This window comes from Colletes latitarsis, chromosome 2 (assembly GCF_051014445.1).
Source record: "Colletes latitarsis isolate SP2378_abdomen chromosome 2, iyColLati1, whole genome shotgun sequence".
Classification (NCBI taxonomy): domain Eukaryota; kingdom Metazoa; phylum Arthropoda; class Insecta; order Hymenoptera; family Colletidae; genus Colletes; species Colletes latitarsis.
The window spans coordinates 10,188,899-10,212,929 of record NC_135135.1 but is presented as its reverse complement, the minus strand read 5'-3'; the positions used below and the strand labels follow the sequence as shown (position 1 = coordinate 10,212,929).

Below are 24,031 nucleotides of genomic sequence, written 5' to 3'. Positions count from 1 at the left end.
CTTGTACAGATTAGGTCAGAACACATAAAGAAGTTTCTGCATACTTCCTTCTTTTCGTTTAATTTAAGGAGGTATTCTTTATGACAGGAGATAATGATAAAGATTAAAAACGTGCTCATTAAGCCTTTATGTAACGGTACCAGACTCGTTTTAAATTCTCCTCAGCTTAATAGTTCCCTGTCAAACAAAGCCAATCAAGAGTAAAATTATGATTCTCGAATATTTTGCAGCATTAAACTAAACACGGATGTCGACGAAAATTTTTGAAAAATTTTAATAACTGTCGCTGAATCCTTAGACACGAATATATACGAATATGTGTACCATTAAAAGAAAAACTACGCGTTATAAGACATAATATATAACACTTGTTAAAGGAGGGAATAAATATTGACACAATATTAAGGAAATTGGGAAAATATATTTATAGCAGCGTTTATTACGACGAAACGACGTTATTAGTCCGTCATTACGTGTCGACCTAAGGCCATTAAATACGCTCGATATCGTCCCGCTAATCAGGAATATTAAAAATCCAGGAAACTATCGATAATTATAATTTCGTACTGGTTCAGTTACATGATTCGTTTTATTCGATACGATATTACGGCTACTATGTACTTCGTTTAATTATTTAATCGCTCTCAAGTTTCATAAAATCGTACGGAACGAAAACATTAAAATCTAGCTTGTAATTTTTTAAATAATCACGCTTAATTCCGAAAGGATATCGTAAATTCAACATATCGTTTCCGATAATTAAAGACTATTTTACGATGTGTAAATAAATGAAAGTGTATCGGCAAACTTTCGTAACATGTACTAATAGATTAAACACCCATTATTTAAATACTTGTTCAAATTTAACACGTTGATGCCGGTTTTCCTTGTTTAGGGATATCTTTGACATTTTCAAATTATAGTATCACGAATAGAAGCACTCGATAGCTCACCTGTTATTTTATCTTATTCCTAATGCCAATGATGGGATTAAAAAATTTACAAAGATTAAAGTTCAGTTACTGTGAGTGTTTTATTGTGGTGCAATTGTTACTAGCCTCTTTGCGCAATATCAATTGTTCTATTCAAATTCCTGTTCTGATATTATCAATAGTCGATCTAGGAAATCTTCTATGTTATCTTTTGTTTCTTTGGTTAAAGTTTATCTGGAATTGTAGTTCTAAAGTTGTCTTGAAACAATGAAAATTAAATTTTAAATTTTGATAGTGCATTAGGTTGAGGAAGAAAACAATTTTGGCGTTCGTAATAGTGATTTATGATAATCTAATCAGAGTATGTTTTTCTAACAAAGTGAATGGCTATACTAAATATGTTTGCTTTCGTGGAGCACCGTTTGATAAATTTATTTCTTTCGAACTTTTTGGGTTTATATTTGTAAATAAATATTTAATTTCGAACAAACCTTTTACCGTAAATTAATTTAAAATTTCTTTCAGTTTCATTATTTAAAATAATTTGTATGCTTTTCGAACGTTTAAATTTAATAATGGCCAGTGGTGGACAAATTGTTAATAACGCAAACAATCTCTAAAAGCGTCCGATTACCAGCGTATTTAACTTTTTACTGCCGATCGGTTTAACGCGACTAAAACGATATCTGCCAGCAAGGTGTTCGTTGGACTCGAGCGAGCAAGATTTATGCAAATGCTTTTTCATTCCACCTTGCAAATCGAACGATGGAATTTTAATGAATCGTATAACTATAATGCAGAACGTCAGTTTCATTTGTATAAATGGAGAGACTCTCTTATTAGTAGTCGATCAATCACTCTTACGATGCGATGATAGTTTTGATCTAGAATGGGATCAAAATGGCGTAGGTCGATATCCCACGATCAGACGAAGCGACGGAATGGTTTTCGCCCCGAGGATCAGCGCGATACTTTCGCGTCTATCGTCTCTGGATCCGTAATAATGCTTCTACGTTTTCCTAGCGGCGTGATTATTTCTCTCGGCACAGTGGATCATCTATCCTGTAGCCTGCAGCTCGGTAGACTGATTGCCCTTAATACACATATAATTTATGCAGCAAAGGGGGAGGATTGGACGCTGCAGCTAATTGGATTCCCCGCGTACAAATGTTGAGTTAATATAATAATCATCATTGCGTTGTGTTACTTGTACGAACGAGCCGCAAGATTAATTTGCGTTCTGTAATCGCGTGCTAATAACGGCTCCTTTTCTTTCTTTTGCGGTCAGCTGGTGCCACGATCTATCTTCTTGTGTCCTGTATTACGATCGCTGCCGAGGATGCCGGGAGATTTGTCGTGATTTTGATCTCGTTCAAGCGAACGACCCTTTCACTTGTTACTTCATTGCCTTTCTACGCCGTTTACTAAAATAAAAAAAATAAGAAATGGGAAAACAAAAAGCGACTGTTCCTAACGGGTGCTCGACGAGAAAAATATGTTAAGCGATCGCTCGGGGTTCCAGCGGAGCTCTAAAGGATCCCATCCACGTAACGCGTGGATGCCCTTTTGCTGAACTTTCTAGGAATATTTTTCGTCATCTTCTTTATTAGTGACTTTTACCAGACATCCTTTTATTGTTAAGATGAACAGTAACATCGATTGTCTAAATTAATTGGGAAATATTTTGATAATCCATTTTTTGGATAAACAGTCTAAGAAAGCCAAAGTTTATGAAAGAACATTTGGTAAACGTAATATAAAAAGTGTATCAATAGTTCCTGGACTTAGTTAAGTTTCTTACTTTTTCTAAAATTAATATTTTAAAGGCATTTATTTCAGTTTTCATTTCTATACTGTTATTCTAGTTGATCGATCTTCTAAGAATAGTTGTAACTTTCATCACTCACCTTCTTTTAAAATTTTAATAGTTCAAAATTTGTTTTCCAATTTCAATACCGTTCTTTTTTTGGTACTATTCATAGTGCGAATAAAACGTGTCATTTTAATTATAACTTCATATCTAATATTTGCGAAACAAATATACAAATATACTGTTAACGTAGAACTTATGGTGTTATAGGTACTTATTTGTTCCACTTGTGTTCCGATAATCGATCATCTACTGCATTTTAAAAGTTATTATACAAGAATTAAATGATTTTATTCACTAGCTATCCATTGTGAATAATGTAATTCCTTTTCTTGTTACAATAATCATTATGGATGGTGAAAAATTTGTCTGGCTACACATCATTACATTATTATTAACATTATTGATAATTAGTATTTACTTATCGTCAGAATAATATTTATTCTTTCGTTTTATTCTCTGTTTCGCCTATTTTTTGTTTAATAAAATACATGCACAAATTCTATAATTTATTTCACACTGATGATCAGTAAATACTGGTTATCAATAATGCTGATAATAATTGACGATTAAAGATTAATATAGTTTGTGTATAACTTAGTGTTCAAAAGTTACGATTTAAGTATTTCTTTAAAATAGTTTCTAGATTCGTACGATGTTGAATTTGTTAGAAATAACTATTTCTTGTATTTCTTTTTGTATACTTGTGTTTACCTTTCACCTAATTATATTCTCATCAATTATAATTCTCAGAAAAAATTCCGTTAAGATTTCAGTTTCCAGCAAAATGAATGTTCTTAAAAAGAAAAAAAAATAGAAAACAATAAGTATTCCTGATTTCGAGACACCGATAAGTTTCGAGAATCCAGAAAACCTAGGTATCGAATCATTTCTAAGTTTAGCATTCGCGATTCCGATGTTTCGAACACAAAGGATGATCGATCCAGGGTTTCGTAAGTTTTGTTCCAGCGTACGAGCATTCTAGGCGAAGATTATCAGAAAAAGTCTGTTCTGCAATCAAAATTCCATGCGTAATTACGCTAATTGAAGTCACCGAAGGATTGTATCCGAGTAATTTACCGCGACATTTCTTCTATCGTGATCATGGTCAGAATTGTTAAAACAGAATCGAGGTCATCTGTTATTACGCGTTCTAGCAGCTCATTTATCAACTTCATTTACAAGACCAAGAGGCATTTGTTGTCTACGAATCTCCAAATAACATTCACTCATAGTTCATTTGTAAAAGAACGCACGAATACATTAATCCGGCGTCTGTTTGCCGGAAAATGTTCTGCGCCTCATTGATTTATAACTGTTTCTACATTCGTAACCCATCAGAAACTTGGTAACTTTATTTATGTTCTTACACTTAACAGTACTTCGCCGCCATATAGAAGAAAATACGTTCTATTTTAGAGAATGCATAAATCCTATCTTGCAATCGTAAATTGTGGCAGATGGTACGTCCATACTTTGTTACGAAGAAGGAAAGAATCGTTGTAATTATCAAGTGGAAATATTACACACTTCCAATGAAAGGTGCATTGTATAAATTATTTATACCGACTTTTAAGGGGATACGTAATTTTACGTTAGGAAAGCATATATCATTTTTAACTATTCGATACTTTTCTTGCTGTTATATTAGGGATAATGGGCCTAATTTCGCCACCTCCTCCACAAGGTTTCTTTTGTTTAATCTATATTACAGGGAAGAATGGGAAATGTCTCTAAGAAAATCTTAATGTTGCGTCACAACTTCATATTTACATTAAAATAAAAGATCGCTTTATCTTTTACTATACAGGGTGTTCGGCCACCCATGGGAAAAATTTTAATGGGGGATTCTAGAGGCCAAAATAAGACGAAAATCAAGAATACCAATTTGTTGATGGAGGCTTCGTTAAAAAGTTATTAACAATTAAATTCAAAAATTTCAAATCGTTCTGCAAAAATTATTTTCGGTTGCGGGGCTGGATTACAATCATTTTTCGTGAATACACATACCCCTGAAATTCTACGCATTTTCGAGAAAAAAATTGTTTACCGAAAATATAATTTCTGGCCAGAAATAACTGCCCGAATTTTCATGTGAATCTTTAAAACGTCATAACTTCTGAACGGATTGGACGATTTTAATGTTTAAAAAAGCAAACTACGTGTATTTTAGTGTAGAATATGTAGAAATTCTAAAAATATACGAAAAGTTGTTTCTTGACCCCCTAAAATGAGAAAAACCCCATAAAAATGGTCCAATTTTCAAACAGCCATAACTCCAACAATTGTGAATATATTTCAATGAAACTTTTTTCTGAAGTAGAGCTCATGGGTACCTACAAAAATGTATTAGACAACTTTTCTGTAGGGCGTCAAATAAAATTATCAAAAATGAAAAACAAATTTTTAAGAAAAATCGACAGGGGGTAGGTGCTGAAATTTTTCGGCGAAATTAAAAAATTTCAAATCGTTCTGGAAAAATTATTTTCGGTTTCGGGGGTCAATTACAATACTTTTTGATGAATAGACCTACCCCCGAAATCCTACTCCCTTTCTAGAAAAAAATTCAGTACAGGTGGAACTTTAAACATTAATAACTTTTTAACGAAGCCTCCATCAACAAATTAGTATTCTTGATTTTCGTCTTATTTTGACCTCTAGAATCTCCCATTAAAATTTTTCCCAAGGGTGTCCGAACACCCTGTATATAATATTAAGTAATATACAGCACATTAAGCTATAAAATATAAAAACTATTTTTATTTTCATTTTCTCTTGTACATTTCAATTTTTTATAATTCTTACATTTGGAAAAAGAGTTTATCTTGCAATATAGCTAACGTTAAAGTATATACACAGAAAACATTAAAATTTGCATTTCTGTAAATGCTTAATTTCAATTTTTAATTTTATACTTTTTGCACAAGCAAAATGAAAAATAGAAATGAAGAAAAGCACTTTGAAAGAGTGCTCTGAATTCCATTCTCTTCCATCAGTATTAAAAACAGCTTTTTGAAGGTTGAAACAAATTTTATATGTTTACAAAACATTTTATTTACAAAAACATAAAAATAACGCCACGTTAAATTCGATTAGAGCTATCCTAGTATAAAATACTATCACTCTGTTCCATTTTTAAATAACGATTAACCCACATATCTCTGTTTGATACAAACTAAATCAGTAATTAAAAAGAACCAGTTTGCAACCTACTCGATACGAGGACGATATTTTAATGCAATCGATTTTACCCACGCGCGATAAATATTTATACACGTGACAAATATTTTCATTTACACTTACAGCTGTTCGTAGCGTGGTTGTATAACCACTTACACGTGTAAGCAATGCCGAATTACCATACAATCGTAAAACCCGGCATATCTTACCTCCCAGTAAATAACCAATAATCGAATCTCCAATGGGTATCGATCGTTGCTTTTAGATAGGTTCAAAAGCGAGCCGGCAGAAATGATTACAGAAGCAAAGAATTATACGAATACAGAGTAGGCAGATATAGTTATAGCGGTCCCCGGTTGACCTGACATATTTGTAACAATGCTAGGTGTGTCACTGGCGTGTTGCAACTGATTTCAGCGTCTATCGTCTGTATTAACATTGACGCGTGAGCATTGCACGCGTCTGCACGTGCACGTTCCTTAACCAGATAACAGTGCACGCGTAATACCGAACGGGATAGATATAGGTGCAGCCAGTATACACGTCATATGCATGATACAAGCTATATAACTAGTTTTGCAGGCGGTCGTCGACACGAAGATGTCTTAAATGTCAAGGCGAGGACAACGGCATAGTTGTCCTAGTAGGCAGACCCTAGCCTTTTATGCGATCGGTCAATGAGCTCCGCGAAAGGAACTTAAACGCACTTCATCCTGGCATATCTTTCTGCAGGTGTAGGCCAATAGCTCGCAATACGGAACACCCGATTTTTAAACACGATAAACGCGGTGAAATGTTCTTGCATTGACATATCAAATGTACGTGCATTCCACGACGATATTAGCATCTGTGCAGCTCGGACGAATCCAAGTTTCGTAGAAAAGACACTCAATCCACTCATAATCTATCTTTGCTTTTGAAATATATTTTGAGACGAAATAGAAGACTTTAGGCAATGACTTTGTAAAGGCAAAGTGGTCAGTTCGAGCAGCAGACATCTTGGTTCTTTCAGTTCACCCTTGAGCGATTTTGTATAACAATTCATAATGAAAATGTTGCTGGACTGTTACATAAAGACTCAAACCATTTTCCAGTTTGTTGTTACAACTGTAAGGTTCGGAAGAATGTCTAGTAACCAATGATAAAGAAGTACACGAAAAAATGTTGTATTCAAACTTGCTTAAAATTGAGGTTCTCTCTGCAAATACCATTTCTTTCAATCACGAAGCAAGGTATGGATGAAAATATAAATCTTCGGTGTAACGTTGATGAAATTTTCTGTTTGCCCATTTCGTTGTTGTAACTGTAAAACTCCGAGGAATGTTAAGTAAGAGCACACACAGAAGCATACGATAAAGTGTTATATTCAAACTTGCTTAAAATTGACGTTCCTTGTTCTTATAATGGTGATTCACTATAAATGAAACAAACTTATTTCTTACGAATTGAGCTATTGTTTTTGAAACTTGTATCAGTTTCCTCCCCAAAAGAATTGATGAAAATAATAAAGAAAGTACGTTTACATAAAACCCCTGGATATGATGGAATACAAAATATAAAATATAGTACTTGAAAATTTCACAAGAAAAGCGATAGTTCAGTTAATATGCATTATAAATGGAATATTCAAATGCATATAGTGCTGTTTGGTATTTAGTAGTTCCAATTAACAAAACAAAACACTGCAGTTATTCCAAAATGAAATTAAAAAATAACAGATTTACGTGCACACTCACAACTTCCATTAATGTCAAACTACATAGATAAAATAGCTCAAGAATTTTATACATTAAGATTGTATAATTAAAATAAAATACTAGAAAACATAACAAATATAAGATCATATAAAAAACCATTCAAATTAAAACAAAAAGTACCGTATCAGAGGCTACCAATATTTTATCGAAATGACAAATAACCCGTAACCTAACGTAAGGGCTAATGTAGCAAAAAAAAATAAAAATTCACTATAAACAAGTTTCTTTTCATTTATAGCGAGTCATCATTATAATATACGAACACAAATTGAGAGTAACTGTATCTTTCTTTCAATCACGAAGGAACCTATCAATAAAAATACTAATCCTTAGTTGTTGTAACGTTAGTAAACTATTTCTCTGTGATCTAGGATTCCATGGCGGCCGCTTCGAAGGTGGACGAAGAGTACGAGAACGACGACGATTCCGACCTATACATGGAACCAGAAGCAACCGAGCCAGACGACGAAGACAAAGACGAAAACAAAGACGAAGAAAGTCAGAAGCAATCGAGCGAGGACGAGTTTATCGAACAACCTGAAAATCAAACAGCGTCAACAAGCATCGTCCCAGCGAATAACAGTTCCAAGGACCAGGACGCCCAAAACACCGACGAGGCCAGTCACTCGGAAACGCCCGAGTCGGAAAACAAGAGCTTGGAAACAGACAGTCAGAATTTCTTCCCCTCGTTCGCGGAGCTCTTCGCGAATCACAGACTGCCCTTCACGGAACAGCGATACAGGCCCAACAGGTTCCTAGGATACTTCCAGCGTGACCGTAGCGGCTACCAAAGCGCAACAGCGACCCCGAAGGACGTTCAACATCCACTTTTAGGATCCGGTAACTTCGGAGTGATTCGAGGCGGCACGTACTATCCGGAGGAAAAGGAAAACGACGAGTACTCGGCGGACGATAGTCTCTACAATCCTTACTATCACGGCGGGAATCGTGGCCGGTCAAATTATTACAGAAACCCGAAACCGCAACCAGTTCGCGGCGGCGACTTCTTCGCGAACTTCCGTGACTTCGCCGACATCACCGCCCCTCCCAAGTCCAGTTTCTCGCATCTGTCGGTGGTTTACGCGAACAAAAACGGCAGCACGACCGGCCGTATCACGGAGCCGAGGAACATCATCGAGACGCTGAGAATGCTGGAGGAGGAGGGCCAGGCGAACTCGGAGGCGGCCAGCACGACGGAAGTGCCGAGGAAGAAGCAGAGCAAGGGCAAAAGGAAACTCATTAAGATAAAGCAATACGAGGACGACAAGGCCAGGAGGTCTCGCATGACCGTCGAGCCATTGTTGGCCCTCAGCTGAACGTGCACCGGGACTCGCGTTGTACGGTAGTGCGGACGCTGACCTCGGGACTCGTCCCAAACGCGGAATCTGGCCACGAGATCAGAACCAAAGTCTGAAATGTGTCGTTGTTGCCCCACTATCGGATGGAGTTCGAAAACTAAAGGGACAGTGACAAAACGCACGCGTTCCCCCACCTCTGAATTGTTCGGGGAACAGACGGTCTGAATTTTTCGAGAAATTTATTTTGCAAGAGACCGGGTTGCATCGAACGAGAGGACTCATCGACCGCGTAAACGGCGTTTCTCGCTTCGTACTCGTCATTTTTCCCAATCGCGTACGCGGTTCCGGGTTCGGTGTAATTTTCGATGCTCGTGGCGATCGAGGCGATCGCGCGGAAACGGGGCAGATCGTTTACGTTGACCGTGAGAAATGATAATAAACGATCGATGAAATTACTACCTACGCGGCGTTCCGTTTTCCGGTTCGGTTGTCTAACTCGTTACGAGGGAACTAAACACGCGAGGAAATACATACGTGGATGCTGGTTAAAGTTTATCGAAGTCGTTGGAAGATCCAGGGAGGAGAGTAAACTCTTTTTTTTTTATAGTTTTGTGAGAAATTATTTATTGATCGAGGAGAAGAGTAATCGTTGGGTAGAGGAAAGTGACCGAAACGGGACCCCTAAAAACGTTGGAATGAATTTTCTAACGGCAAATTATGGTTAAATTTGTTGTTACGGATCTGGAATTGGCAGAATTCGTGTGAAATGTGTGAAACGTTTCAAAATTGGGGAGTGGCAAACATAATGGCTTAGAAAAAATGCCTTGAAGACGAACCCCCAATTTACTTGTATAATATTCTTTATATTAACGTTGAAATTAATTTCTCAGAGGCGAAGTATTACTGAATTTGCTGTTACGAACCTGGAGTTGGCAGAATTTGTGTGAAATGTGTGAAACGTTTCAAAATTTGGGAGTGGAAAACATGATGGCTTAGAAAAAGTGCTCTAAATTTGAACCCCCAATTTAATTATATAACTTTCTTTATATTAACGTTGATATGAATTTTTCAACAGCAAATTATTATTAACACTAGAACTACCGAACTGATCAAAATGACTTGTTCGTTATTCCTTATACAAATTGTAAAAAATATACTCGACTGGATTTTTGCAAATTTACCGTGATTTTCTATAAGAAAACGAATAAACATTTATTTCCATTGAATTATACATTTCTTCAAGAATCTATCGTTTTAATTCCTTTGGTATAAATAAATATACCACATTTATCGGTAGTTTTTGTGTTAAATTTGTTGTGTAAGGATATGGAATTAGTGAATTTCGTGTAAAAGACGTAAAGAATTTTCAAATTTACGAAGAAATAGTAAGTATGATGGTTTAGAAAAAGTGTTCCAAAGTTGGACTCCTTGTTTCTCTTGACATTCGTGATTCTATATACAAACATTTATATTGACAAAATTATTTTTCTAAGTGAGGAATCTATTTATTGTCTAATTTGTTTTACATGGAATAAATTTTACAAAATCATACTAAAAAGAATGTAATATACAGTTATAAGTACAAGTGATATTACGAAAAGGGCAGTATTTAATTTTGTACTCACATTCATTTTTTGTGAAATGATACAAAAATTTTTAGTTCGTGAGTCTAACTTCCTTATTAGACACAAAGAAAACGATATTGAAAGAGATTAAAAGAGGCTATTATTGTTCATTCAAACAGTCAGGTAATGTTTCGAATGATATTTCGTTATTTCGATTTAAAATAAAATAATTTTCTGTTCAAATATTTATTCAAATATTCTGCAAGTTTATCACGTCAACTACGTTAAAAATCTAGATTTCCATATATTATGACACGCAGGAATAGTTCAGAATACACATCATTAAAAGATAAACATATAAAAACTTTCAGATAATTAATGGAAGAACTTTCATTAATTTTTACCAATTTTAATTCTAATTAATTCAATGATTCTTAGATCAAGTAATTTGTTCTTTTATTTGAATAAAATCATTAAAATAACAAATTTATTTTTTATTTGTGAAATGAAAAGAATAAAATATTTGCAACGAACTGATTATTTCAAACGATTATTTGTTATCTTATTTCAAATAAAATGTGCCCAGGCTTATACTATATACTACATTTATATAACGTTAACATTATTATCGTTCAAAAAAGAATTACAATATCTTTATAGTTCATCTCTTATTCCAAATTAAACAAGAATCGTCCTTATTAGGTCAGATAATCAATTACTATCGAAAAGAAGGCACAATTTAATAATTTTACGAATCGCAAAAATGTTAAAATTCTTAAAAACAAAACAATTGTAGTCCCATCGTTTAACGATACTAATTTTGACCACTTCGTAGCAGCTTCTAATTAACAAAATAAATCGAGGGTTCGACGTCGCTTTTCTCTACTATTTCACGATCGATTAAAACCAATCATCAGTACAAAATATTAAAACAATCGATATTTTACGTTGTATAAGTGAGTACAAAGGCTGTAATTTGAAATCGAAATTCCTAGTTGCAAGGAAGATACGGAATCGATGACGAACGTCGTCGATCAGTTAATTAGACAATTTTTCCATGCAAGCTGTCATCTTGACGTCGGAAGAGTATGTTAAACTCGTCTACCAGCAATTCACGGACACGTTTCAAATTGCTTGAATGCACTTGCGTGTGCACTTTCGTTATGCTAGAGTAAGCCTCGGTCTGGCGCGAGTAAAACGTACGTATGTGTTATACTAACGTAAATTTCTTCACGCAATCTCGCGTTCACCGCGATTCGAGCGGGAAAAACATGAAATTCGTGGCACGCGTTATCATCGGGCGCGAATTTGTTCGCGCAAGGAAAGTTTGCAGAGCGTTTATTTGCGCAGTACCTTTTTTGTAAGTAAATTATGCCGCTCTGCCTCGCGTTTTCTTTAGTGTTTTAACTAAAGCGGAACCGGACTAACATTTGCGCCTTCATTCGATGAACAATTCGTTCGTGGACCTCATTCCTGTGTCTAGCTAGTAGGTTTAAACGTTAAGATCAATTGTAAATAAGTATTTTTCTTTTTCTCTTCTCTTTTAAGTGCAGAGTGTGTTTTTGCTGCGTTCGTCAAATTCACGAAGACTTTTTATTAATCATCATCGGTTCAACCCTCGATCCGCGAACGCCGGATCGCTTTGACCAAAACATACCTATTCTTCGCGCAAAATGAAATTGAAAAGTCCTTTACCATTTTGCAAAACGAGATTTGGTTATTGAGATACGAGCAGTTAAATATTGTCGTGCGGGAGTGGTGTATGCGTAGGCGCGCGATCAGCTGACTGGGATATTAAATGGCGCGCACCAAGAATTATATCGGTAAACTTTAACTGTTCGAATCTCAATAACGAAGCCTTCGATTGCAAAATGGTAAAGTACTTTTCGATTTCTTTTTGCTCAAAGAATTTATATGTCCATTTCTTTTTCATAAATTAAATTTATATATTTACGGACACTTTCATTTGTATCAGCTTTGTACGTAAGCGATTTTTACACAAATATCTTTGAATTATACAGTGAGTCCACCGTTTACGTGATTAATTTTAAAATCGAATTGTTTAAATATTAAATTGTGTAAAAGATACTTACAACTGGGTAAATTAAATCAACCATAGTAAATAAACGGCCATCACATATATTTAGGAAAGGAATTGTTGTTCTCCACGATAACGTATAATACCCCACATATAGGAAGTAATTTTAGACCAATTTAAGTCTAGACTATGTTAAAAGATTTGTTGACTTGGCCTTTTTCTTTTCAGGACTGATCTTTCTCAAAATTTAATCGAAGTTAGACAGAGATCTGTATGTACACTTCTACGTAGAGACCGAGGAGAAGGAAAGTTTAATTGAATATACATATAAATACATAGTATGTATTAAAAAATATGTACATGGACATAAGTGTTGGCATAACCGTGTAACTCGAGGACTCACTGTATCTTTTTTGCGTACTTGGAAGCATGCATTTCAATCGTGTTTATCTTCCTCAAAATTCCAGAACCGTTCGAATCTCGACGAAAGTCACGGCGAAGATTCGCGGCTGCGTTTCATAAAAGAAAACATTATGGAACGAGCAGATTATGCGAGTCCTTCGCCGCAGATCTCGGCAAATTGTTATTACAGTTGTTGTTGGTTATTTTAAGCGTATCGGTAGACGTAACGGTTAATCGTAAAAGCACTGTCAAAGATTGCGTTTCGTACTGTTCACGCTATTGCAAAGGACACGATAAAATATTGAAATAAAATATATTTTTCATAAACCACGAGAACCCGAAACGCCAGGATTTCCACCCACGATTTACGAACGAAGCGTTTGCTCTCTAGGTAAGTAAACTGTACTAACAATAAACGAACGACTAAATTGGAAAATCGAGAAATCGAATTACATTTATACGTAATCGTTACTGTATTTGGAGCAGTTAACAAAAATTGATATCGTTTAAAAAATGTTACAGCATAAAACTTTTGGTAGTCACAGACATTTTTGTTTTACACGATTTCATATACGGGGTAATAATACATATATCGTTATTGATTAATACATTTTCCTAACATAGTGATTAATTTTCCAATGCCTGCGTGAATTTCTGCGTAAGATGCGCTTTTATACATCCAGGCTGGTGTACTGAAAACATTATATTTTTTGCATCGAGTTACATCCTTCACTCCTTTCAATTCTATCTTGGCTCCCATATTTTCAGCCTTTTCAATAGCGTCAGCGTACGGCCAGTCTTCTTTCGGTGCTGCGCATGAAATTACGTATTATTAAAAATTATGAGAAGTTAAGGTGGCATTGTTCAAACAAATTCCTAAATATAGATTCTAAAAGTATACGAAAAAATAGGCTCTCTATCATTCCAGTGTTTAGAAACTATTAGTAGAAGAATAACGAAAAATTCTATTTTGAATATTTACTGGAAATAATAATTTTTTAAAATATCATGTTAAATTAAATTTTTTAACATTAAAAATTAAACAAATAAAAACTAATCTTCGTTTCTATACAAAGTTATAACTGTTGGAAACGCATTTTGGGCGAAAATTGCTTCGTTCTTAGTCATATCAATTTTTAAAGACTATTAGTAGAAGAATAACGAAAAATTCCATTTTGAATACTAATTTTTAAATTTTGTGATTTAGATTTTAATATAGTATGAATATAATCCCCGGATAATTGAAATGAAAATGGTTCTTCGTGAAAAGGCCTTAATCGTACCATTTGGATTTTAACCATTTTTTGTAGGATGATAGATAAATATTTTTAATAATTTGTATGAAATATTAACCACAATTATTCGGTAGTTTTAAAGATATAATTAAGTGAAGTTGCATAAACTGAAGGGTTTAAAATAATATTATGTATAAAAATCTATAAGGTGGTCCAGATAATAAGATAAATAACTAAATAGAATTCAATATACAGTAATGAGCAAAACTGAACATTATAGGATTTTCAAAAATATTAAGACTGATTTAGATACACGATATTCTATTACAATCAATACTCAAATTTTGAGAAACTCACATTCTTTTCCCAGTGTAATTTTAGCACCTTTTAACACTTTAGCGATTAGAACACTGGCTATGCAGATCGACCCGATTGGCTTTTTCTCGCAATTGAAATCTTCAATAAGTTTCTCTAAATCAGGATGCACGGTGCAATTGGCACCTTTTTCCGCGAAATCGCTCCTTCAAGAAATGATTAAACAAATAAATAATTAAGAGTTAAGGAATATAAATATTAGATAAACATTATCTATTATTTTCTTTTCACTTTTCATTCCAATTCTTTCATTGTAAACTACGTATAATACATATTTTCACTATTATTATTATTATTTGTTACTCTGAATCTGGTCAACAGCATAGTTTATTGTCAACCTTGTATATAAGTTTAAGAAGGATGAACCATACAAAATACTCTCTTTTGCAATAATTTTTAAAGTATTTTTTAAATTGCTTATAATAATGTTTTATAACGAATGATAAACGAACCTTTTTTTAAATTTAAAAATATTAATAAAAAATATATGTCAATGTTTCATCAGCTTTTAGTAAATAGTTTCTAAATAGTTTTTCAAATAGTTTCATGATTCTTTAACTTTATACTTTTTCTGCAATATTTATTAAAAAGATGAACAAATATAAAAATTAATAAACTCTACGCGTTTTTTCCGAATTTATTTTAAACTATTTAACAATTCTTCTTTATCGAATGATATTACAAAATTTCTAGACATTTATTGTCTGATTTTCTTCATTGAAATTATGATCGATTACACTTTTCATATTTTTATACATCTTTTAGGATAAAATAATTTTGTTGCTGCACGTGTTGTGCTCGATCATGATCGAAAGCAAGGTTAACGCGCTTATAACTTCCGTTCCATAGCATTTACATAATCGTTGGTCCAATTACAACAATCGTAATTATTTCCAAACACAATAATTTTCGTAAGCAGTAGCTTATTCACTGACATAATAAAAATCGTAATAGTCTTTAATATCGTCAAGAATCGGGAAAGGTAGAATACAATAAATAATTATAATATGAATGAGTTAGTAAAGCACCTGTATATATTAAGAACACGCTTAAAGAATATATTGAAATAATATACGGTATGTGATTAACAACAATTATTTTTTTAGTTATCTCTACAGGAAAAATGAGTTAAAAATAGTTAGCTACATGGAGTAACGAAAATCAGTAATGGGAATAATAAAAGAAATAATTTCTTTATATTAAGTTCCTTTCTACTAAATTTGATTCACGTATAATATGTTAGTATACTCACTCCACGTAAAAAGAATTGTAATTTTTATAAAAGTATTGTTTTTATTGTTTCGCTTAATTTGCATACCAAATGTATACTAAAAAGTTTTCAAATGGTTTAACCATCTTTTCATTTAATTAGAAAGGATTTCCAGTACGTTCGTTTATGGATATAGTAATTTTATTATTACATCATTAAATTCACAAATCAAAATTTTATCAAATTTAAATTTTATCTAAATCTAAAGAAATTCAATGTATGAAAATAATAAAATAATCTGAAACTTGTAAGCAAACATTTATATTACCGAGTTGAGCATATATAAATAAATATAAGAAACAAATAAATGACTGACGTAACCCCATGTAGGACTTAGATTATACAATGAAAAATTGCCTCGAAAAATTAGACTAACTATACATACATCTACATTTAGTTGTGATCAAGATAAAACAATCAGAAAAAGTCTTTGTTCAGGAACAAGGGACAGAAAAATAAATAAAATTTCTTCGTATTTTAGAACTTAAAATATTTACTTTTTATTACATATACGTGTTTAAAATATTTTATTTTTGTCAAATATGTATTTAAAGCGACGCTTGTTTATTTCTAATGTATTTATTTTAAAAATTTGAACGTTTTGTTCCGAGGAAGAAAATCTAATAAGCGAATCATTTTCTAAAACATTATAATATTTTCTATTTACAATGATATAAAGTTAATGACACAACAAATACTGATCTCCGAAAGCAATAAATAATTTAATTTTATGCTAATTATTACGTTTGACTTTATGCCGAAGGAGATGAAAAACTACATGACCAAAATTGTTATTTAAATATTCAAATATATTTTTCATGTCCCTTTCCTATGTATTCTTTTATAAATTTGAATGGAAATAACTACGATAATAAAATATTTACAATTGTATATGGATAATGATAAACTCTTATTTGAATTAAATTGCAGGATAATTTATTAAAAATCCGGAACATACTATATGGGCAAAATTAATTTTCCAAGTCACTGCATAACTCGTATAATTGATGTACGAAACGATTCTCCTTTCGAAACGAGCCGTGTTCTCGTCGGATTCTATTATAAAAAGACATCGTTTAACGGAACTTTAAAGGACAGTTCTATGGGAATGGGAAAGAATTTGAAAATTTACGTCAGCTGAAACAATACGTCGCAACAGAATGGAGTAGTTTATCATTATCCTTCCAACGGGCGCGCCTGATACTTTAACGTGAGCGCATGTCGTAATTTTCACGACCACTACATAGTATTTTATGTTTTAGTATATTACAACTGCAAAAAGTAATCACATAAGCATGACAAGTAAATAAGCCGTGACTTATTTTAGAATGAAACCGAGAATTATGACCAAAGTTAGCAACTTTGTCTCTACTCCTTAGGAATTTTCGTGGGATTTCTCTTTTTGCCTCTTTTCGAGATTACAATTGGAGTTATTTGTTTTTGTGGGAAATATTTAAAAACAAATAGTAGGTAACCTTAGACATATTTGAAATAACGTTAATTAAAATAACATGTTATGTCGCAATCATTTCATTTTGGAAATACATTACAATCGATTAAATTAGTGGAGAATAAAGGCGATTCTTCGAGATTATTAAAAACAAATTAATTGTTATATTTAGTATTTCGTATTAAATGAAATAATTCATTTTGTTGCACAGAACTCAGTTTAATAACGAATTATTTATTCTTCTATTGCAATACTTTCATATTATTCGTTAAGATTAGAAAACAGTTAATATTTACTTAGGAAAGTAAATAGGACAGTAACGTGCTGTCAAAAGTTTATCTTCAATTTATTTGAACAAAAAGTGTTTCCTATTCTCTTCAGTACAATTAAAATAAAACAAAAGGCAAGAATATTACAATCGTTAAGACAATTTCGTTTTTTACCAAAAATTAACTTTGTCTTTTTCTATTTGTATTTTATACAAATTTCTCAATATTTTTTACAAGTAATTTTACGTTAGATTAAAGAATGTTCTTTCTTCGGTAAATCTTAGAAATAATTATGATGTATATTGTTCAGGTGTAAAGAAATATATAACGTTAATCTTTAACAAAAATTATGTAAATGGAATTGAAATGGAAAGTATTTTTCTATAAGCATTTATTTAAAAAAGTATCGTAATTTCTCGTTTTGAAATGTTATCGTGCTTGTTTGGAGTATCTGCAGAAATACTAACAGCGTTTTAGCAGCACCAAATCCCCCAGGGATGATGAGTGCCCCGTGTGTGCAAGCTTCGCATTCGCATAATGGTTTAATGGACGACCTCGCCAATCTTGCAGCTTCGACGAGCGCGTTTCTACCACTACATTGTTTATCTGTTTCTTTGGTAAGATGATCGACAATATTGCAAAGTTCTACGTCCGGCGCGTAGAAACATGGCTTCATATCTTTCTGACATAGATGTATCGTCGCTGAAATGGCTTCCGAAATATCGGTACCGTCGAGGTAGCCGGAACCACACAATATCTACCAGAAAAATATTCGAAATCGAAAAGATACATAAAATAATAATAACGTAAAATCTCTAGATGAAAAGATACAATAGGTATCTCACATTCCTTCCCCTTCTACTATACTAAAGAAAATTATTAATATTATACAAAATATAGAATTCTGAAGAAACAAAGAATATTCATTCAGTTAAAGTAAAATTTGCACGAGTTCTAGGCAATAATTGATGAAAAAAAATAATTACGACTGGAAATAGTTAAGGCTAGGAGGATCATAGTTAATTCATAATATTTTCCAAATTTGATTCCCATTTTAAAACGAGTAGAATTTAATAGTATCGCGAGTACTTACGATAGCTATGGGGATTGGTTCTCGACATTTTCTTCGTTCCCTGTATTTTCTGTTAAAAATTCGTGTCGTTTGGTCGTTGGAGAACAGAGCTGGCACAAGTGCAGGGGAATCATTTTTAAGTAGATGTATGAAACGAGTGCGCAACATAATGCGCCGCGATAAAAAATAAAATACTTATCCAAAATTTAGTTCTTCATCGGGACTGTATTTGACGAATAATTTTGAACGACAAATTCTTCCATTTTGCACATTCGCGGTATTCGCCTGTTTCGTTCAAACAGGGACGTTTAAAAAAAAAACGATTTTTGATATTACTGACGTCACAGTTCGCGGAAGTGAACTTTGACTTCCGAGAGTTGGCAGCAGAGGGCAGAATTGTTCGGAATAACAGGAGGAGTCGTTCCATGGAAAGTTCACGAACTATGTCGAGGTTGCTTCTGCTCCATCGATACGTTCGCGTCGTATCTGGCGGTATCTGGTTAGAAACCATGCTGGGCGACATAGAAACCACGGAGAAGGGCGAAAATATTGGATAGAAGGATGGCGTGGCAAAGATAAAATAGTAGAGACGTAAGAAAAAGTTCGAAGTACCTCCCATGCTTAAATAAACATCGGCATGGTAGGCTGAACTTACTTTATGGCTCGTATAACCTTCATTGTGCTCTTGGAGCAATTTTCGCTCAGACTATGAATACGAAACACATAATGGGGAACGGTGGAGAGATTTAACAACACCATGAGAAAGAGTGCACGCGATAATAAATCTTTCCCATCTCATTGAAATATACAATGAGATTTTTGGGGAAATAAGTAACGACTGCTATAACCGGAATAAAGGAGAGTTGTAGCAAACAATTATTTCCTCGACCGAATTGTCATTAATTACTGATATATTTTCATTATCATTGATCATTTTATATTCTTAATACTAAACCCACCACGATTGGTCATATGACCGATTTTAAAATTTCTAACTTACAATGTTACTTTAGCGTCATTTAACTTCACGATTATTCTTATAACATACGTAAAATGAATGTTTCAATATTCACTTCTATTCTTATTGTTTGTTTTCTGAGAAAAATATGTAGTCTGTCTTGCCTACTACGACCGGTCATCTAATCGATTAAACGATTTATATTTTTTTGTAAAAAACTTGACAATATTTCTTATTAAATTCTGGTTAGCTTCCGATGTAAATAGAAAATATATAGCAAAGATGAAAGAAGAAAATCTTCAGTTTATACTGTCTTAGAACAGTCTAACAACGCGTATTAAAAATAGTTAAACTTTACACGCGTGCAGTTCCGAAACTACTCATGCTTCTTACATAAATGAGCCACCACTAGAAGCGGCAAAGTTCCCTCTTTAAAATGGCTTTTGGTTTTTGTCGATCCGACTTTTCGTTTTCGAGATATCGTAATTTATGTAAAGGGGTAATTTCGCAATTTTCACTGTGTTTCGCTTCCCGTCTTAGAAAAGGCTATTAACTGGCATGAAAAATACTAAAACTTTGGACGCGTGCAGTTCCGAAACTCTTAGTGTTTTATTAATTATTGATACACTGTTAGAAGCGGCAAAGTCTCCCCTTCAAAATGGCTTTTGGTTTTTGTCGATCCGACTTCCCGTTTTCGAGATATCGTAATTTATGTAAATAGGTAATTTTAAAAAAATTCTCTTATGGGACTTCCCGTGTTAAAGTAGACTACTGGCCCGTATTAAAATTACTAAAACTTTAATTAGTTGCAATTTCGAAATTATTAGCATTTTCTCCATGATCGAGCCACCGTTGGCAGCGGTAAACCTTCCTCTTTAAAATGGCTTTTGGATTTTGTCGATCCGACTTTCCGTTTTTGAGATATCGTAATTTATGTAAAAGGGTATTTTTCTTAATTTGACTATCTCTGTCTCCGTCTGACGCGTCGCGCCGGACCTCTTCGTCGCGCGTGAGTCGAGACAGTCACGTGACCAGGAAGTCGTAGTATTTCCAAGAATTTACTACGCACTGTTTACTATTTTTACGCGCGCGAGAAGAATAAACACGCGCGAGCACAACGAAACGTAAACAAACCGTATCTCCGAAACTAGCCATCCGATCGACTTGAAATTAAAATCGCCATATCTCCGGAACTAATAAAGCTATCGACTCGTACAAACGCTCATTTTAAAGGGCATTTCATCCCCTATCCGATGACCATATTAACTATTATTATTTATGTTGTCTTCCATGTTTATTTTAACATTTACTTTGACTCTACATACCCAAAGAAGTTTCAATAATTCCTACTGATCGTACGACTAGTGTACGATAAAACTGGACCATAAATTGTTTATTTAATTGAAAATGAATTTAAATTGAAGTACAGGAAACTTGCATAATTACTATGCAATACTTATAATACATTGTTTCGTAAATAACTGCTTTCTCCGAAATTAACTACGGTAATGAAGTTAAAGTATTAAGTATGTATTGTACACTTAGAATAAAATTATTGAATATTTTTGTACAGATTTTTGAAATGCATGCTTTAAATATATTGATGACATACAAGAGAAGGATATCTTGGGAATAAACATTAAAACACAGTTTTTCTATACATATAATGCAAAAATTGAGAGTACGTTGCCTTGTAAAAAAGAAAAAGGAAGACATTTGATCGATCTTGGTAGGAATGGGTATAAATGAAGAGTCGGTAGATTTAGTATTAATATTGGTTATAACTAAATTGAACTAAAAGTTGCATAGTAAATCTAAAATATATAATTGAAATAGGACCTCTTAAATCTATGAATATTCGAATATTTTTATAATTTATTGCTCGCGATAGAAATTAGGCCAGTCGAAACTATACAATTGAAATGTTTTTCATTTATTATTGATATTTTCGAGCAAAAGAAAGCACAACATTCCTGCTAAAAATAACAAATATTTAATGAAATTTCTCAATAACGAAAAGTGAATTTCTTTGTTATGAGTTCGACTAATGCCACGTATAATACAATCAGTGAAAATTATATTACTTTCTACAATTGGAACGGTCTTTGATCTTCAAGAATGGAACAGGTCTTTAAGTAATGAGTGCTTCATTAATTTGAGTTACAAAAGTTTGCTGATACAATTTTATTCAGTTGCGTATGATAGTATCGAGGTAAGGATTCGATATCTATACAAGTATTAAAGAGCTCTTCAATTTTGAAGAATTTTTATCATTTACTAATAATATTCTGTTAATTTTAAATTTACCTGTTTAAAACATTGGTATATAAAAGACAATTGAAAGAACAGAGTACAATATTTCAGCTAAATATAACAAGTCTTTTCTTAACCCTTACCTCTTATCGTGTATTTTAACAGACTAACGACTGAAATTGATTTCATTCGTAACTAATATTGCGCTTTAGTATTCTACGTAAAATAACAACAATTGAAGCTGCTTTTTATTTATCAATACTACATTTTCCAGTATAGAAATGCCCCACGATACCAGTTACTACGAATACACGATACTAATCAAGGTTCAAAATTGAATTTCTTCGTTAAGTGTTCGATCACTGTTACGTTTGTGTTAAGGAATATAGCAAGTTGAACTCGACGCATTCAATTTATTTCGAAATCACGAATCAGGGAATCTCAGCTTATTCTAATTATCAACCGAAGACGAGTAGACCCTCGAGTGCCGTTTCGTTGGTCCGCCATCTCGTTGCTCCCTTTTCTATGAGATGCACGAAGGCTTACGCATAATCTTATGTAAATCCGGCGCTACCCTTATGCCTGTACGCCATTCCATATAGGAAGAGCAACTTACGTGGGTCGGTTCTCCGGTTACACATGGAAAGGGATGCTTAGGCGACGGTTCGCCGGTGTTGTACGGGCTAGGGCGCGGGGCTTATATGAATGTTAAAATAAGTTTGAAATTGTCGCGGACAAGTTCGGCCCCGTGGGAGGCAGCCGTCGAGTAATTCCACTGTGCCGGCGGTTTCGGCCCTTCGGCGAGTTTGCAACCAGCCGCGAATTCGTAGGAACTTCTACGGTCATAGCTGTCGACTTCCGCTACTTGTCGACATCTTGCTATTAATAATACGCCTTCACCGAGCCGAGTTAAGCAAGACACGCTGCCCGCTAAATAAATTAAACACCATTAATCTGCCATTTTTCGGCGTTTCCTTAACCCCTTTATGCGCGATTCAATTTAATTTATTATAAGCAAAGAAACAGCCACGCTCCGTAATAATATGATCTTTCCATTTTTTGATAACGTTAATAACTATACGGAGATGGATTCTACAAAGAGAAAACAATAACGAAAGTTCGTGAAAACACGTCTCCTATTTGGCACTATTTTCAAATTATAGCGAGTTTCTTCTTGAATATATTGTACCTATTTATGTTCACAATAGATGTTCAAAATGATTTCCTTGAATGTAAATGTAAACTTGGAGATGTCTTATTATTGGCTGTCTTTTAACCTCTTTGTCAAGCCCATACTCAAGAATCATAGTATCTGACATTTGTTGACTAGACAAACTTCCCATTTTTGCACATGACATATTTCAATTATCTGACACGTATTCTAATGTTCACAGAAAGTATTTACAGAATTAAAAAACAAGATTCAACATGATAGTAGGACTCTGTTTGTAAATAGTTCAAACTATCCATCATAACGAGTGTTGCCTCGTTGTCGTGACTAAAGTACTTGTAACCTTTTGTATTTATTAATCCGTACAATGAAAAAAGAAATTTTTGGATCTATTTAACAAGTCTAACACGACACCTCCCACACTCGCCAGCAAAGGACTAAGCTTTCTCACAAGTGCTCGATCGACTATCTATTCTTATACACAGGGTGTTCGGTCACTCCTGGGAAAAACTTTAATGGGAGATTGTAGAGGCCAAAATAAAACGAAAGTCAAGAATACCAATTTGTTGATTGTTATTGTTAAAAATTAATAATAAAATTTGTACATCTAAACGAATTTTTTTCTCGGAAGTGAATAGGATTTCGGGGGTATGTCTATTCACCAAAAATAATTATAATGGACTCCCGCAACCGAATATAATTTTTTTAGAATGATTTGAAACTTTTCAATTTCGCCGAAAATTTTAGGCACCTACCCCTGTCGATATTTCTTAAACATTCGTTTTTCATTTTTAATAAATTTGGTTGGCGCTATACAGAAATGTTGTTTAATACTTTTTTGTAGGTATCCATGAACTCTACTTCCCCCCCAAATTTCAAAGAAATATATTCGCTATTGTAGGAGTTATGGCTGTTTGAAAATTGGACCACTTTTAT

The 24,031-nt window shown here is 33.6% G+C and overlaps 2 protein-coding genes across 2 annotated transcripts in view; one reads left to right on the top strand and one right to left on the bottom strand.

The window, feature by feature from the left end:
- LOC143348067 (uncharacterized) overlaps positions 1-10,054 on the top strand; it is an 86,660-nt gene extending 76,606 nt beyond the window's left edge. Inside the window, exon 3 of the mRNA XM_076777880.1 lies at positions 8,111-10,054. Coding sequence (XP_076633995.1) covers positions 8,111-9,055 — 945 coding nt within the window. The 3' untranslated portion in view covers positions 9,056-10,054. The remainder of the gene's footprint in view (positions 1-8,110) is intronic.
- A 3,583-nt stretch (positions 10,055-13,637) lies between these two features.
- Positions 13,638-23,267, bottom strand: LOC143348045 (glutamine amidotransferase-like class 1 domain-containing protein 3, mitochondrial). The gene is made up of 4 exons (XM_076777828.1): positions 23,202-23,267; positions 18,109-18,398; positions 14,635-14,798; positions 13,638-13,852 (listed from the first exon to the last, which is right to left on the bottom strand). The coding sequence occupies exons 1-4, from the start codon at positions 23,265-23,267 to the stop codon at positions 13,638-13,640; spliced, it is 735 nt and encodes a 244-aa protein (XP_076633943.1).
- Between the last annotated feature and the right edge of the window lie 764 nt (positions 23,268-24,031).